The following is a 12,784-nucleotide window of genomic DNA, read 5'->3' as shown; positions in this document are numbered from 1 at the left end:
CAACTCCAAGCCGAGGCTCCAGAAGAGAAATCTGAATGGCAGATATAAATTGCATTTTCTATCTTTCCCATTAACTATGATTTGTTGTGCAAGCTACATATCACATTAATATTTGCCAAAATCTGATTTAGATAATCAAATCAGAACTATTACAATTCCACATCAGAAAAATATAAAGCTAAATTTCATGTTTTAACACTCAAAAAAGCCATTTAAAAGAGACAACGTATGTAAGCAGTTGAAAAAACATGTTTCCTAATAACAAAAAAGTTACATTACAGATATTTAGTAATTCCCTGTCCTGATTTCCTACCGATTTCTGATTGAGTTCGTCACTAAGCAGCTCATATTCCTTTGCTTTGTCTTCTACTTCCTGAGATTTCTGATCATAGTTGACAGCAAGTTCCTCAAGGGCTTGTAGCACCTCTTTTACTTCTTCTTTAGAGGCATCATTTTCAGCCTGGAGGCGATTCAGCTCAGCTTGCATATTGTCTTGGTCCCGCCTGGTAGATGCTAGAAGCTACAAAAGCGATAAAAAAAAGTAATAAAACACAAGTTGTCACTTCAGTGACATTAAGAAATGCAAGTAGGAGCCTAAACTTACTGAACATTTTCTCCTGGAGTATAAAGCCTTATTTATTTAGAATTTGTACATGGTCTACCATTATGAAATAGCAATCCCTGAACTTATCCTCAGTACAACCATATTTTAAGAAACAGATGGTTAAACTATTTGTCAAGGATAGTAGACAAAGCTCATGTTGTATATTTCAATATCTGGTCTGACAAGATCTGCATTTTTATTTACAGTTAACTATTAGTCAAAACCTGTGTGCGTGGGGAGAGAGTGTGAAGGCTTGAAAATCATACAGCAGATCTTCCTGGTGAACTTTAAAGAAGTTGCTAATCGTTAGTTTAATTAGAATGTTCTAAACTCCCAACTGACATAAACGTGGCCAGTACTTCACCCTCTCTGTATTTTAATATTTCATTACTGAATAGGCACATGACCAAGCAGAATGGAGAGTTTTCAAAATATTGAAAAACCAGAGCTGAAACCATTTTCTGAAGTATGGTCAAAGTCTTATATGCTCAGGCCTTGTCTACACTACACAGTTTTGTCAACAAAAGTCAGCTTTCATCAACAAAACAGTGGAGGTGTACACACTACAATGCTCCTCCCGCTGGTTTAACATTCCTGCTATGCCGACAAAATAAGATCACCTCGACGAGAGGTGTAGAGCTTTTTGTGACAAAAGGCAGATCAACGCAGTGTCAGTGTAGACACTGCGCTTGCTTATGTTGCTCTAACTGGCTTCCGGGAGGTGTCCCACAATGCCCATCATGACTGCTCTAGTCAGCAGTTTGAACTCTGCTGCCCTGAAGAAACACAGGCATGCGCCCCTGCCCCGTTTAAAGGATTGGGAATTTTTGAAATTCCTCTTCCTGTTTGTTCAGCATGGACAGTTAAAACAGCACCTTTCCAGCTGACCATGCCGGCTTTCCACAGTAGACACGCTCCTGCGTGGAGTACACCAGAGCTGTTGGATCTTCTGGGTCTGTGGGGAGAAGAGGCTGTGCAGTTGCAGCTTTGTTTCAGGCATAGGAACTTTGATACCTACAGCCTGATTACTAGTGGGATGCAGGAGAAGGGGCATGAAAGGGACATGCAGCAGTGCCGTGCTAAGATCAATGTGCTGAGACAGACATACCAGAAGGCAAGGGAGGCCAACCGTCGCTCTGGTGCAGTGCAGAAGACATGCCGCTTCTACAAGGAGCTGCACACCATCCTTGGCAGCGACCCCACCTCAACCACCAAAAACCCCAAGGATACTTCGGGAGGACTTGAGGCAGCGGCCAGCAGAGTCAACCCTGAGGATGAAGTGGTAAAGTGATAGACGAGGAAGTGGAGTTGGAGGAGGCTGTGGAACACGACAGGGTCATCCAGTGGTGTGGTGAGTCAGGACCTCTTTTTGACTCCGGAGAGGTCCAGCCAGTCCCAGCACTCCAGCTCTGGCGTTCCTGAAGCAAGGGACGCGAGCTCTGGTAAGCTTTGATTTTGCTTTGATACAGCATGGTGAGAGGAAATTGAGCTCATGTACTTTGTTATATGGTAGAGGAGGGATAAGGCACAGAAATTAACAAATTTCTACACAGCACGGGCCCAGCGGAAAAGTTCTTTAATGTACACCAGCATGTCCCGAGAATCCGCCAGAGAGATCTCTAGGAAATTTTTCTGTAGGTATTCTGCAATCCTCTGCTGAAAGTTCCTTGGCAGAGCTGCCTTGTTTCCCCCCCCCGCTGTAGGAAACTGCCACGCCAACCGGAAATTATTTCTGCAGGGATCAGAGCAGCACACTAGCGAGCAGCATACAGACCCAGTCTGAAGCCGCATGCATGCAGGAGATGCATCCTGGGTTACCCTTAGGAGTAAGATATTGGGTTTGATTATGCATGTAGTGACCCTCTTTGCAAATCACCCAGACCCTTTGTCCCTTCTTGCTCATTCCCCACTTCCGAACCCCCCCATCAAACTCACCATATTTGAGACTCTCACCAAGCTGTGTGCTAGCAAAGGGACAGTGAGAAAGAGGTGTGTGTAACTTTTGTGATTCATGGCTCGGAGTGAATTCACAATACTGTCTGTTAATTGTTTCTTTGGCTTCTGCAGATGTGCCCTTGAGGACCCATTCCTCCACACCAGCGGAGCACCTCAATCAGATAAGGCGGCAAACCAGAAGGAATAAGGAGGATATGTTTCGCAAAGTGTTGCAATCAACAGATGCAGCACATAGCAAAACAAGAGCATGGAGGGAGACAATTAACAAGACTCAGGCTGGGTAGCCTGGAAAGGACACAGGGGCAGGAGCGGATGATAAAGCTACTGGAGGGCCAGAGATGCTGAAGTCCCCTTTTAGCCTGCAATCAGAGCATATTCATGCATGACACCCCCTGCAGCCAATACAGAACTTCATTCCATGCCCTCCCCAAACTCCCCCACCACATTCCTCACATGTTCCCAGTCCCTCGCAGTACCCTGTGCACTCCAAGGACTGGTTTCACAATGAAAGCTGCAGTTACATGCAGCTGTAAGAGCCGTAACTGAGAGACTGTTCCTCATTACCATGTCCCGTTTGACAAAATTTGCGTTTCGTCCTGTTATTAAACTTTAGTCTTTGAAATAAAATGAGTCTATTTGTTCCATACATGTTAGTTGGTGCTAACATTTAAACACAGTGACTATTGGCAGGAATATTTGCTCAGTACAATTAAAGCTCAGGAAGCAAGCACTAAAGGGATTGTTCAGGGTGGCAAGTAAATATTGCCTGGCCGAATGCATCACATAAAGACACGTTACTGCAAATCATTGTCAAAATGCTTCTTCAAAGCCTCCCTAATTCGAATAGCCCCCTCCCTGCTGTGCCCCTCTAACTGCCCGGGTACCTAGCGGCTCCAAATCAGTAGCCAGCTGATCTACCTCAGCGCTCCATCCCGGGGAAACTTTTCTCCCTTTGCTTCGCAAATGTTATGCAGAGCACAGTCGACTGAAAATGATCAACCTGCCAAAAGGCAGTACCAGCAATCTTTTAATCGGCAAAGTCACAACCAGGAGAAAAAGGGGTAGATGGGGTCTCCCAGGATTACTATGGACATTTCCATATCCCCCATTTGAATCTTCTGGTCAGGAAAGAAAGTCCCACTGTGCAGCTTTCTATATAGTCCAGTGTTCCTAAAGATGTGCGCACCTTTCCTGACCACCCCGCATTGATGTCAGTGAAACGGCCTTGCTGATCCACAACGGAGAAGTAGCCCTTCCAGTTGATGTACTCCGTTGCAAGATGGTCTGGGGCCAAAATTGGGATATTCGTTCCATATATTGCCCTGCCACAGTTAGGGAATCCCATTGCCTCATAGCCATCCACTATTTCCTGCACATTACCGAGAGTCACAGTCCTTCAGAGCAGGTGGTGATTAATGGCCCTGCATACTTGCATCACCGCAGCTCCTACAGTGGACTTTCCAACTCCAAACTGATTCATGACTGACCAGTAGCACTCTGGAGTTGCAAGCTTCCACACGGCAATTACCACTCGCTTTTCCACAGTGAGGACAGCTCTCATTCTGGTGTCCTTGTGCCGCAGCGCTAGGGTGAGCTCCGCACACAGTTCCAGGAAGGTGGATTTGTGCATCTGAAAGTTCTGCAGCCACTGCTTGTCATCCCATACTTGCATCACAATGCGATACCACCACTCTGTGCTTGTTTCCCGAGCTCAGTACCGACGGTCCACTGTGTGCAGCTGCTCCATGAATGCAAGCCGCAATCTTGAATTATTTCTTTCTATAGCAGGCAGCAGGGCAGGCACCACCGATTCACAGCTCATGAAATACTGCAGAACCAGCCCTGTTGTGTTCATAATGCTCATTACCAGACTGGTCAGCAGTTCAGGATCCATGCTTTCAGGCAGAGATGGTGGGCGCACAGTTAACAAGGGCTGCTGAAAAACAGCGCAAAACGAAGCACTCACTGTGGACACATTCCGCCAACCCAAGGAGCATTGTGTGGACATGCACAACTGATGTAATTAAAGTGGCTTATGATCGTCGACATAACTTAAGTCCCTCTTCCTCATCCCCAGATGAGGCAGTTGTAGTGAAGACTATTTCGTCACCTTGGGACAATTTTAAGACTCATCAGGAGTGGTTGAGGAGGATGGCTATGGCCCTAGATATCCAACCAGAGATGGTCCAGGAAAAATCTCTCAAACTGGTGGACGTTTTGGTATCTGTGGCTCCAGCCTGAATAGCTCTAACTTAAGTCAATATAACTCTGTAGTGTAGACATGGCTTCAGACAAATATTTAAAATTAAGTAAATCTATTTTCTTACATAGGAGAGCCAGGCAAGGTTGCCCACGCTTCCCTTCTGTTTTCTCTAGCAATGGAATCATTTGCATCTAAAATTAAGAAATAATTCAGTGACCGAAAGAGCTAATTTTTAGTAAAAACATATTAGCTTTGTATGGAAATTAGATATTAATATTACCTAATCTAAACATCTGTCAAAATTAACAGAAACAGAAGGATCTGGTAAAGCTTTGTTTTTTAAATAAATTATACCAAATTAAATACTTTTGGTTGGCATTACACAGCAAGAGCAGATTCATATACAGTTCATAAATAAAAAGAAAAACATTATGTCCAATACTTCCAGCAAACCTAGATAAGAGGATAACTGTATACAAATTATGATGTCACAACTCAATGCCTTGTAAAACTGAATAGTTTTGTAATCCAAATATGGTGATTAAAATGAACACTACTTAAGAGGGTTTTTTTTTTTTCCTCCATTTCATATTCTTCCTACAGAGGAATGCAATTATTTTGAAACTTCTAAAGAATGAGACTTCTTGATACCCATGGAAAAGGTGGGGAAGACCTACTGTGACAAAACTCTTAACAGACACACTAAATTGGTAAAGGGGTTTGTGAATCTGTAGTTACTGACTGGCCAAAGTACATCAAACGGGGAGCTCTGGATAGACATTGAACAGTTAGATTCTGACTTTAAAACTGGAGAAGGATTATGATGTGGTAAATGAATAAACCAGTTTCCTTATATAATCATCCTACTTTCAGTTTACTGAAAAGTTAGTTATGACTTTAAGGTGGTTTTTTTCTGCATTATCCCCAATTATTTTTTTTATCAAATGAAAAACCCAAAATAAAATACACAATAGTGAAACTCACCTCTTCCTGATCCAACATTTGTGTCTTCAACTTTTCTACTAATTGGCTCTGCTGATTGATTTCTTCATCCTGCAATTAAAACCAGCAATCCATTGAACAGTTTGAACACACAAAAATCTCAAATACACATTAGAAGTCAGTTGTTCACCAACCTTTCCATTTTTGGAAACAATTATCAAACTAAATACAAGACCGATGATTCGTGGACTCAAAAGTGATATGAAAAAAATATAGTAGGCTTCTAGCTTTAGATGCATTTGTAGTAATTTACCTTGCACCCAAGAGCAAAGTCCTACCCCTTTGTTACGTCACAATGTCTTCTCCAAGTTCAAGAACTAGGACATGTGCTCTCTGTAACTTCTAAGTAACCTACTAGGAATGAAAATTCTCCTGACTTTAGATAAATTTATTACTTTAAGATATTTAGTACTGTAATATTGTTTACATGTTAGAGATATGTAACCAAATGGCATATTTTGTAAAATATAATAATGGACAAATAAGCAACATCTCTCAGCTTTTCCAAAACAGACCACTCAAATATCAGTTTAACTGCATATTACCTCCCCCTCCCATTAGTATTGTATTATCACAGACATCCAACTATCAAGGAGCTGAGTGGTCTCAAAGAATGTTCTGCATTCAACTCTACTCTGCCTACATCAGACTCCATTTTCATCTATTTCCTATGCTCGGCCCACTTTGCTTTGTTCTTTCTATCCTTTCAATCTCTGCCCCCGCCTGTTGAAATTGACAAAGAGAATGCCAATTAGTCCCAAATGAGGGGATTGTTTCTGTTGTGTTTAATCCATGGGAACTGCAGTCAGACCATGTTATATGGATTGAGAACACCCACCATGCTCATTTGTACTAACAAATGAAGATTTGTCTGAATTAAAAATCAACTACTGTAGCTCCAAACATGCTTACTAAGAGATTTTATATTTAACAAGAACAACATACCTTGTCATCAAGTTGCTTGTATAATTTAGTGATTTCTTCGTCACACTTTCTTCTTTCAGCATCAGTAAAATTACCAGTCACTCCAATTGTAGCAGCTGGTTTATCATTATTGATAGCAACATCCTTATCCACTGCAAAAGCTTCCAAGTTGGCTTTCTCTTTGTCAAACTGCTCATCAACTGGTACAATCTCCCCTTAAGTAAAAAGATTTTATAAATATGTTCTCTTATCACAGTTAGTTTAGAAATGTCTTTCAAAGTGAAGTATCCCTGAGAGGTTATATATGAGATAGTCCGTAGTTATGATAGGTAGTAGTTAAATGGTAAATAAAATATTCCAGAGAGTTTAAGGGCCTGTGATATACAGGAAGTCAGACTTGATGGGCGAATGGTGTTTTCTGGCCTTAAATTTCACCCAGTTATTATTCCAGTTAATTACTGAGTCTAATAACTTGTGTGCTTGAGTAAGCACAATTTGTTTGACTAAAGCATAACTTCTAGAAAAGGATCTAGCTTTTATTTGAAAGACTGAGAATTCACGACTTCCCTTGATAGTTTGGTCCAGTTGTTAAATCACCCTCACTTAAAAACGTAGGTCTTATTTCTGCTTCAGCTTCCAGTTTGAGTCTTGTTATACCTTTCTCTGGTAAACTGAAGAGCTTTTTAGTACCCAGCATTTCTCCCTGTGAAGGCACTTATACCCTGTAATCAAATCACCTCTCAATCTTCTTTTTGACAAGATAAATATATTGAGCTTTAAGTCTCTTGCTATAAGAGGAGCTCTGTGTAAGCTTGAAATCTTGTCTTTCACCAACAGAAGTTGGTACAATAAAAGATATCAACCACCTTGTCTCTCTCTGATAAGGCATTCTTCAAGCCCTTGAATTACTTCTACAGCTCTTTTCCACACCCACTCCAATTTTTAGAATGTGGACACCAGAACTGTACACAGTATTCTAGAGTCAATCACACTACTACTATACACAGGTCAAATCACCTCCCAACTCCTATAGTCCCTACTTCCTTGTTTATACATCTAAGGATCACAGACCTTTTAGCCACAGCATCACACTGGGAGTTCAGGCTGAGTTGCTTGTTCACTATGATCCCTAGATATCATTCATAGTCCCTGCTTTCCAGGATACAGCATAGCCTGCATTCTTTGTTCCTAGATGTTTAACTTTGCATTTGGCTATATTAAAACGCATATTGTTTGAATGGCTTTACCAAGCAGTTAAATAGTGTCAATATTTAGTATATATATATTAGTAAATAGTATCAAATAGTAAATAGTATTTACTAAACAGTAATTAACACTGCTATTGATACTATCAAGTCATAACCCTACTAGCCCTCCCACCATTCGATGATTTCCCACGGATGACTACTTTGAGATCTGTCAATTCACCAGTTCTTAATCTATTTAATTTGTGCTTTAATATTGCATAGTGCCAATTTTTTAGACTGGTGTGAGTACTAAGTCAAACATATTATACAAGTCTAGTTCATGTATGTAATTACCTTTATCAGCCAAATTTGTAATCTCAAAGAATGTAATCTGTTTGTTTGATTAAACCACTTTGAGTAGCATTAATTATATTCTTATCCTTTAATTAATAGAATCCTGTTAAATATTAGTATTATGAAAACTATCTGGCCATCCACAGACAGTAAATTTTCCAAAACACAGCATTCCAAGTTCCCGCTTTCCATAATCCCACAAGTGCTTCCCACAAAGAACATTTAACATATTAGTGCACATTTACTTTAAACAGCCACCATTCCCATACAATTTAATGTATTTAAAAAGTACAACAGTTTAATGCAGGGGGTCCCAAATTTGGTTCGCAGCTTGTTCAGGGTAAGCCCCTGGTGGGCCGCGAGACAAGCCGTGAACCAAGTTTGGGAACCCCTGGTTTAATGCAATCAATATTTTCCTAGAAGTTAAACACCTAATACAAATACAGTGACTACTGAAGCAAAAATCCAGTAAATTGAAAGCTAACGCATGTCATCTCAACTGAAACATGAAGGAATATTCTTAGCCACACGTTTCAGTAGTTTCAGTTACAATTTATTTTAAAAGGAATAAGGACTACTACAGTAGCCTCAAAGATTATATGCTATTTTAATAGCATGTTTCAAGATTATACAACCCTAGTTTTCACAGGCCATTAATGTGCCTGTAAAAGTTTGCTCCTCGTTAAAATTGTCAGCAAAGTCTTATAGTAACGCAAACTGAATTGGAAAAATAGATTTGGTCAGTGTTATATAAGGGTAAAAAATAGTTTACAGACGCTCCCCGACTTACACAAGCGTTCCGGTAAGTCGAATTTTGTATAAGTCGGGGACGTATACCCAACAATTATGCAAAAAAACAAAAAACAAACCCACGCTTATGGAACTTTTTCTGTAAGTGTGGGTTTGCGTAAGTCGGGGTTTGCGTAACCCAGGGAGCGTCTGTACCCCGTTTAGACACCTGCAACATTACCAAACTAACTTTTTTAAATTAATTTAATAAGATTCAATTAGTGTATTGAGTTTATTTGGAAAAGAATAGCAATTAATAGGCTTTACCTCAGATTCACAAAATGAAAAAAAAATGCGTAACATTGAAGAGTTAACCTAGAACTCAGTATCGTTATGGTTATAACAAGCCATGAAATGCAAAGTTGAAGATGAGACTTCAGATTGACACTACAGTTTATGATTTATCAGTTTTTGATATACCCATTTTTTAAAATTTACTTTTCAACGATTCATAGATTCCAAGGGACTACGATGATCATCTAGTCCAGGGGTGGCCAAACTTACTGACCTTCCAAGCTGCGTATGATAATTTTCAGAAGTTTGAGAGCCACAAGACAATCTGCCCCGCAGGGCTTCTGCCCTGATGCCCCGCAACATTCCCTCCCCCCACACAGGGTAGAAGCCCCTAGCCTCACCACCCCGCTGCAGGGCAGAAGCCCCAAGCTTCCCCCACTCCCCTGTCTGGTAGGTGGAGAATGGGCCACACTAATTATAAAAGAGCTTCATCTGTCTCACGAGCCACTGTCTGGCCACGCCTGATCTAGTTTGACTAATTCAACTATATTCACTAAGCTAAAATTCAAGCAACAAAAAATGTAATAACTTCTTACCATTGCGCCATCTGTTGAGCTCATTTTCAAGCCACTGTATGGTGTTACGCAGTGTCTTGTTTTTCTCTTTTTCTTTTTCATACTTTTTTTTCCATTGTTCTGCAGTGAGTTCCACATTGACACAGACTGTGTTCTTAATAGTCTTAGCTCTAGAAAAAAAAAAAAAAAAAAATCAGAAAATTAGCCAGGCTGAACAAGTCTGATACAGAGATTCCAGCCTACTCACAGCTTGATCAGATTGATTCGTTACCTAACCTATCCAACAGGCACAATATTGTGCCTGACTGTGTCCTTATTCTTCTTTCCACACACAAAACCTTCAATAAAACTGTGATAAGACAACTACACAGTACATCAAAAGTTAAGCAGTGAAGTTCTTAAACATCCAGTCTACACTGCACTAATCAGTTCCCCTTCTAAACCACCATCATCTTCCTTCCAACCATCTATACATAATCTCCATATGCTCAACAACCAGTGGGTGTCCTTAACTTCAATCATAAAGATAATTCCAGTGCCAGACATATGCAGATTTTAATTCTGCAAATTCTACATAAATGCCAACTTTAGAAGAATCACTAATGTGGACTCAACGATGGGGAACGAAGTAGGGTTTAAACTGAGAATAGCCTGAGGTAAAGGATATGTGCCCTGACAAACTTTCTTGTTCTCTGGTTTAGGCAAAAAGAGAAGGGACTGTAGTTCTTTGAGATGTATCCCCCTACAGGTGTTCATGTGCCCCACACACCTTCGAATGGAGATTTTCTATTATCACTGTCTGTTGAGTCCCTGCATGTGCCACTGATATGTTTGTGCCCAACACTGAAGCTGTATCAGACTGCATGGGTGAATCTGCCTCAGTTCCTTCTCCACATCTGAGTCTCAGAAAAACTCCAAAGCAGAGAGGAAGGAGGGCAAGTAGTGGAGCACCCATAGGAATGCACATCTCAAAGAACTACAGTTACTGCATAGGGTAACTTCTCTTTCTTTGAGTATCCCTATGGGTGCTCCACTTCAGGTGACTCCGGAGCAGCATTCCCATATGGAGGAAGGCGATTCAGAGTCAAATAAGTTAAAGGAAAGAACTGCAATGCCAACTGCCGCATCAGATCTGGAGGCATTGACTAAGGCATAGTGTCTGGAGAAGTTTGTTTCCATAGAGAAATTCAATAAGGAGTAGGTCGCCGTCAGTTCAAGAGGAGGCTTCATATGACTTAAGAACCAAATTAAAGGTCCCAAAATGGGGTAGGGACTTTCACCCACGGGAAGAGATTTCCCAGACCTTTCATGAACCTTGCAAACAGGGAGAACCTCTCAATAGTGGTGTGAAAAGCTGTCAGGGCAGCCAGAAGAACCTGGAAGGAACTAAGTGAAAGTACTGCTTTCTTAAGCTGCAACAAGAATTCCAAAATGAGCAGAAGCAAGGCAACTTCATGGACAGCTTTCTGGAGTTCACACTAATGACTAACTTATCTCCACTTTTAAAGGTAAGTATTTCTGGTTGAATCTTTCCTACTATTGAATAATCTGTATTGTTCCTCTCCAGAACAGGACAACCTCTAGCCCCGCAAACCACTGAGGAGCCACGCCTCGAGGAGACTGCTCAGATTCGCATACAGCAGTCGACTGCCGTCCTGAAAGAGAGGTTCAGATGTGATCAGAAGATTTATCAGTGGATAAAGAGCTAGGTGGAACAGATAAGGAAACCATGCTTGCCTTGAACATCGGGGCTTTAAGGATGACTCTGGTCTTGTCCTGTCTGATTTTGTTTGTCATTCTGAGGATCAGAGGCATCAGGAGAAAAAGCATAAAACTGCCTTTTCATCCAAGGGAGAAGGAAGGTGTCCCCCCAGGAATTGTGACGTTACCCTCCCCAAAGCAAGCAAATGGCATTTTTTGTTTGCAGTTGTGGCAGAGGTCGACTTCTCGAAACTCCCAAGTCTAAAAAATACCAACTAGAACCTGGAGATCCAACTCCTATTCACAGTCTTGGGAAAAACACCTGCTGAGAACATCAGCCATGACAATTTGTCTGCTCAGAAGTTACACTACTGAAATTCCTATGCAATATTTTATGCACCACTTCCATAATTTCACTGCTTCGGCACAGATAGAAGGCAATCTTGTTCCTCTCTGCCAGTTGATACAGAACATGCAGGCTATGTAGTCCATCATGACCTTGACAGATCTGTGCCTGATGAGAGGCAGAAATTCAAGGCAGGTATATCTGATCGCTTTGAGCTCCAACAGGTTGAGATGGAGGGTGGTTTCCTAGGATCAACATCTGCCCTGCACTGTTAGAGAATCAAGGTGTGCCCCTCCACCCACCATAACGGAGATGAATCCGTGGTCATGGTTATCAATTATGTTGGAGGAAGGGAACCCCCGCTGCTACCTTGCAATGGACCTTCCACTAGTCTAGGGAATACTTCACCTGCTAGGGAACTGACACCTACTTGTCTAGTCTGTGCCTGTTGGGCGAGTAAACAGATTTGAGCCACCCCTGAAAACAGTGAAGGCATAACCTTGTACACACTGTCACAAAGGTGCAAGCTGCCATGTGACCAAGATGAAGACAGTTTCTGACTGAAGTCTAGGGGCTCTCTTGAATAGTTCTGACAAGGTGTGATAAAGTCACAAATCTGTCCAGGGGTAGGAAGGCCCTGGATGTCAAGGAATCCAGGTATCAGAGGGGTAGCCGTGTTAGTCTGAATCTGTAAAAAGCAACAGAGGGTCCTGTGGCACCTTTAAGACTAACAGAAGTATTGGGAGCATAAGCTTTCGTGGGTAAGAACCTCACTTCTTCTTCCTGTCTTACCAGTAATTTGTTAGAGATGTCCCTGAAGCGGGAAAGAAAAGGGGAACAAGGAGGGAGGTAAAATGGATGGCGTAGCCCAATGATATTACTTCCATCACCCATTTGTCCAAGGTGATA

At 41.5% G+C, this 12,784-nt stretch overlaps 1 protein-coding gene across 1 annotated transcript in view; it reads right to left on the bottom strand.

Annotated features, from left to right (window-relative positions):
• KIF5B (kinesin family member 5B) overlaps window positions 1-12,784 on the bottom strand; it is a 64,304-nt gene that overhangs the window by 26,172 nt on the left and 25,348 nt on the right. The window contains exons 11-14 of the mRNA XM_024214443.3: window positions 9,850-9,998; window positions 6,711-6,904; window positions 5,748-5,816; window positions 314-520 (exon numbers count right to left, since the gene is read on the bottom strand). Coding sequence (XP_024070211.2) covers window positions 314-520; window positions 5,748-5,816; window positions 6,711-6,904; window positions 9,850-9,998 — 619 coding nt within the window. The remainder of the gene's footprint in view (window positions 1-313; window positions 521-5,747; window positions 5,817-6,710; window positions 6,905-9,849; window positions 9,999-12,784) is intronic.

The sequence above is a fragment of the Terrapene carolina genome, unplaced genomic scaffold (assembly GCF_002925995.2).
Source record: "Terrapene carolina triunguis isolate 2854851 unplaced genomic scaffold, T_m_triunguis-2.0 Scaffold111, whole genome shotgun sequence".
NCBI lineage: Eukaryota > Metazoa > Chordata > Testudines > Emydidae > Terrapene > Terrapene triunguis.
This window is presented reverse-complemented; position numbering and strand designations above follow the sequence as displayed.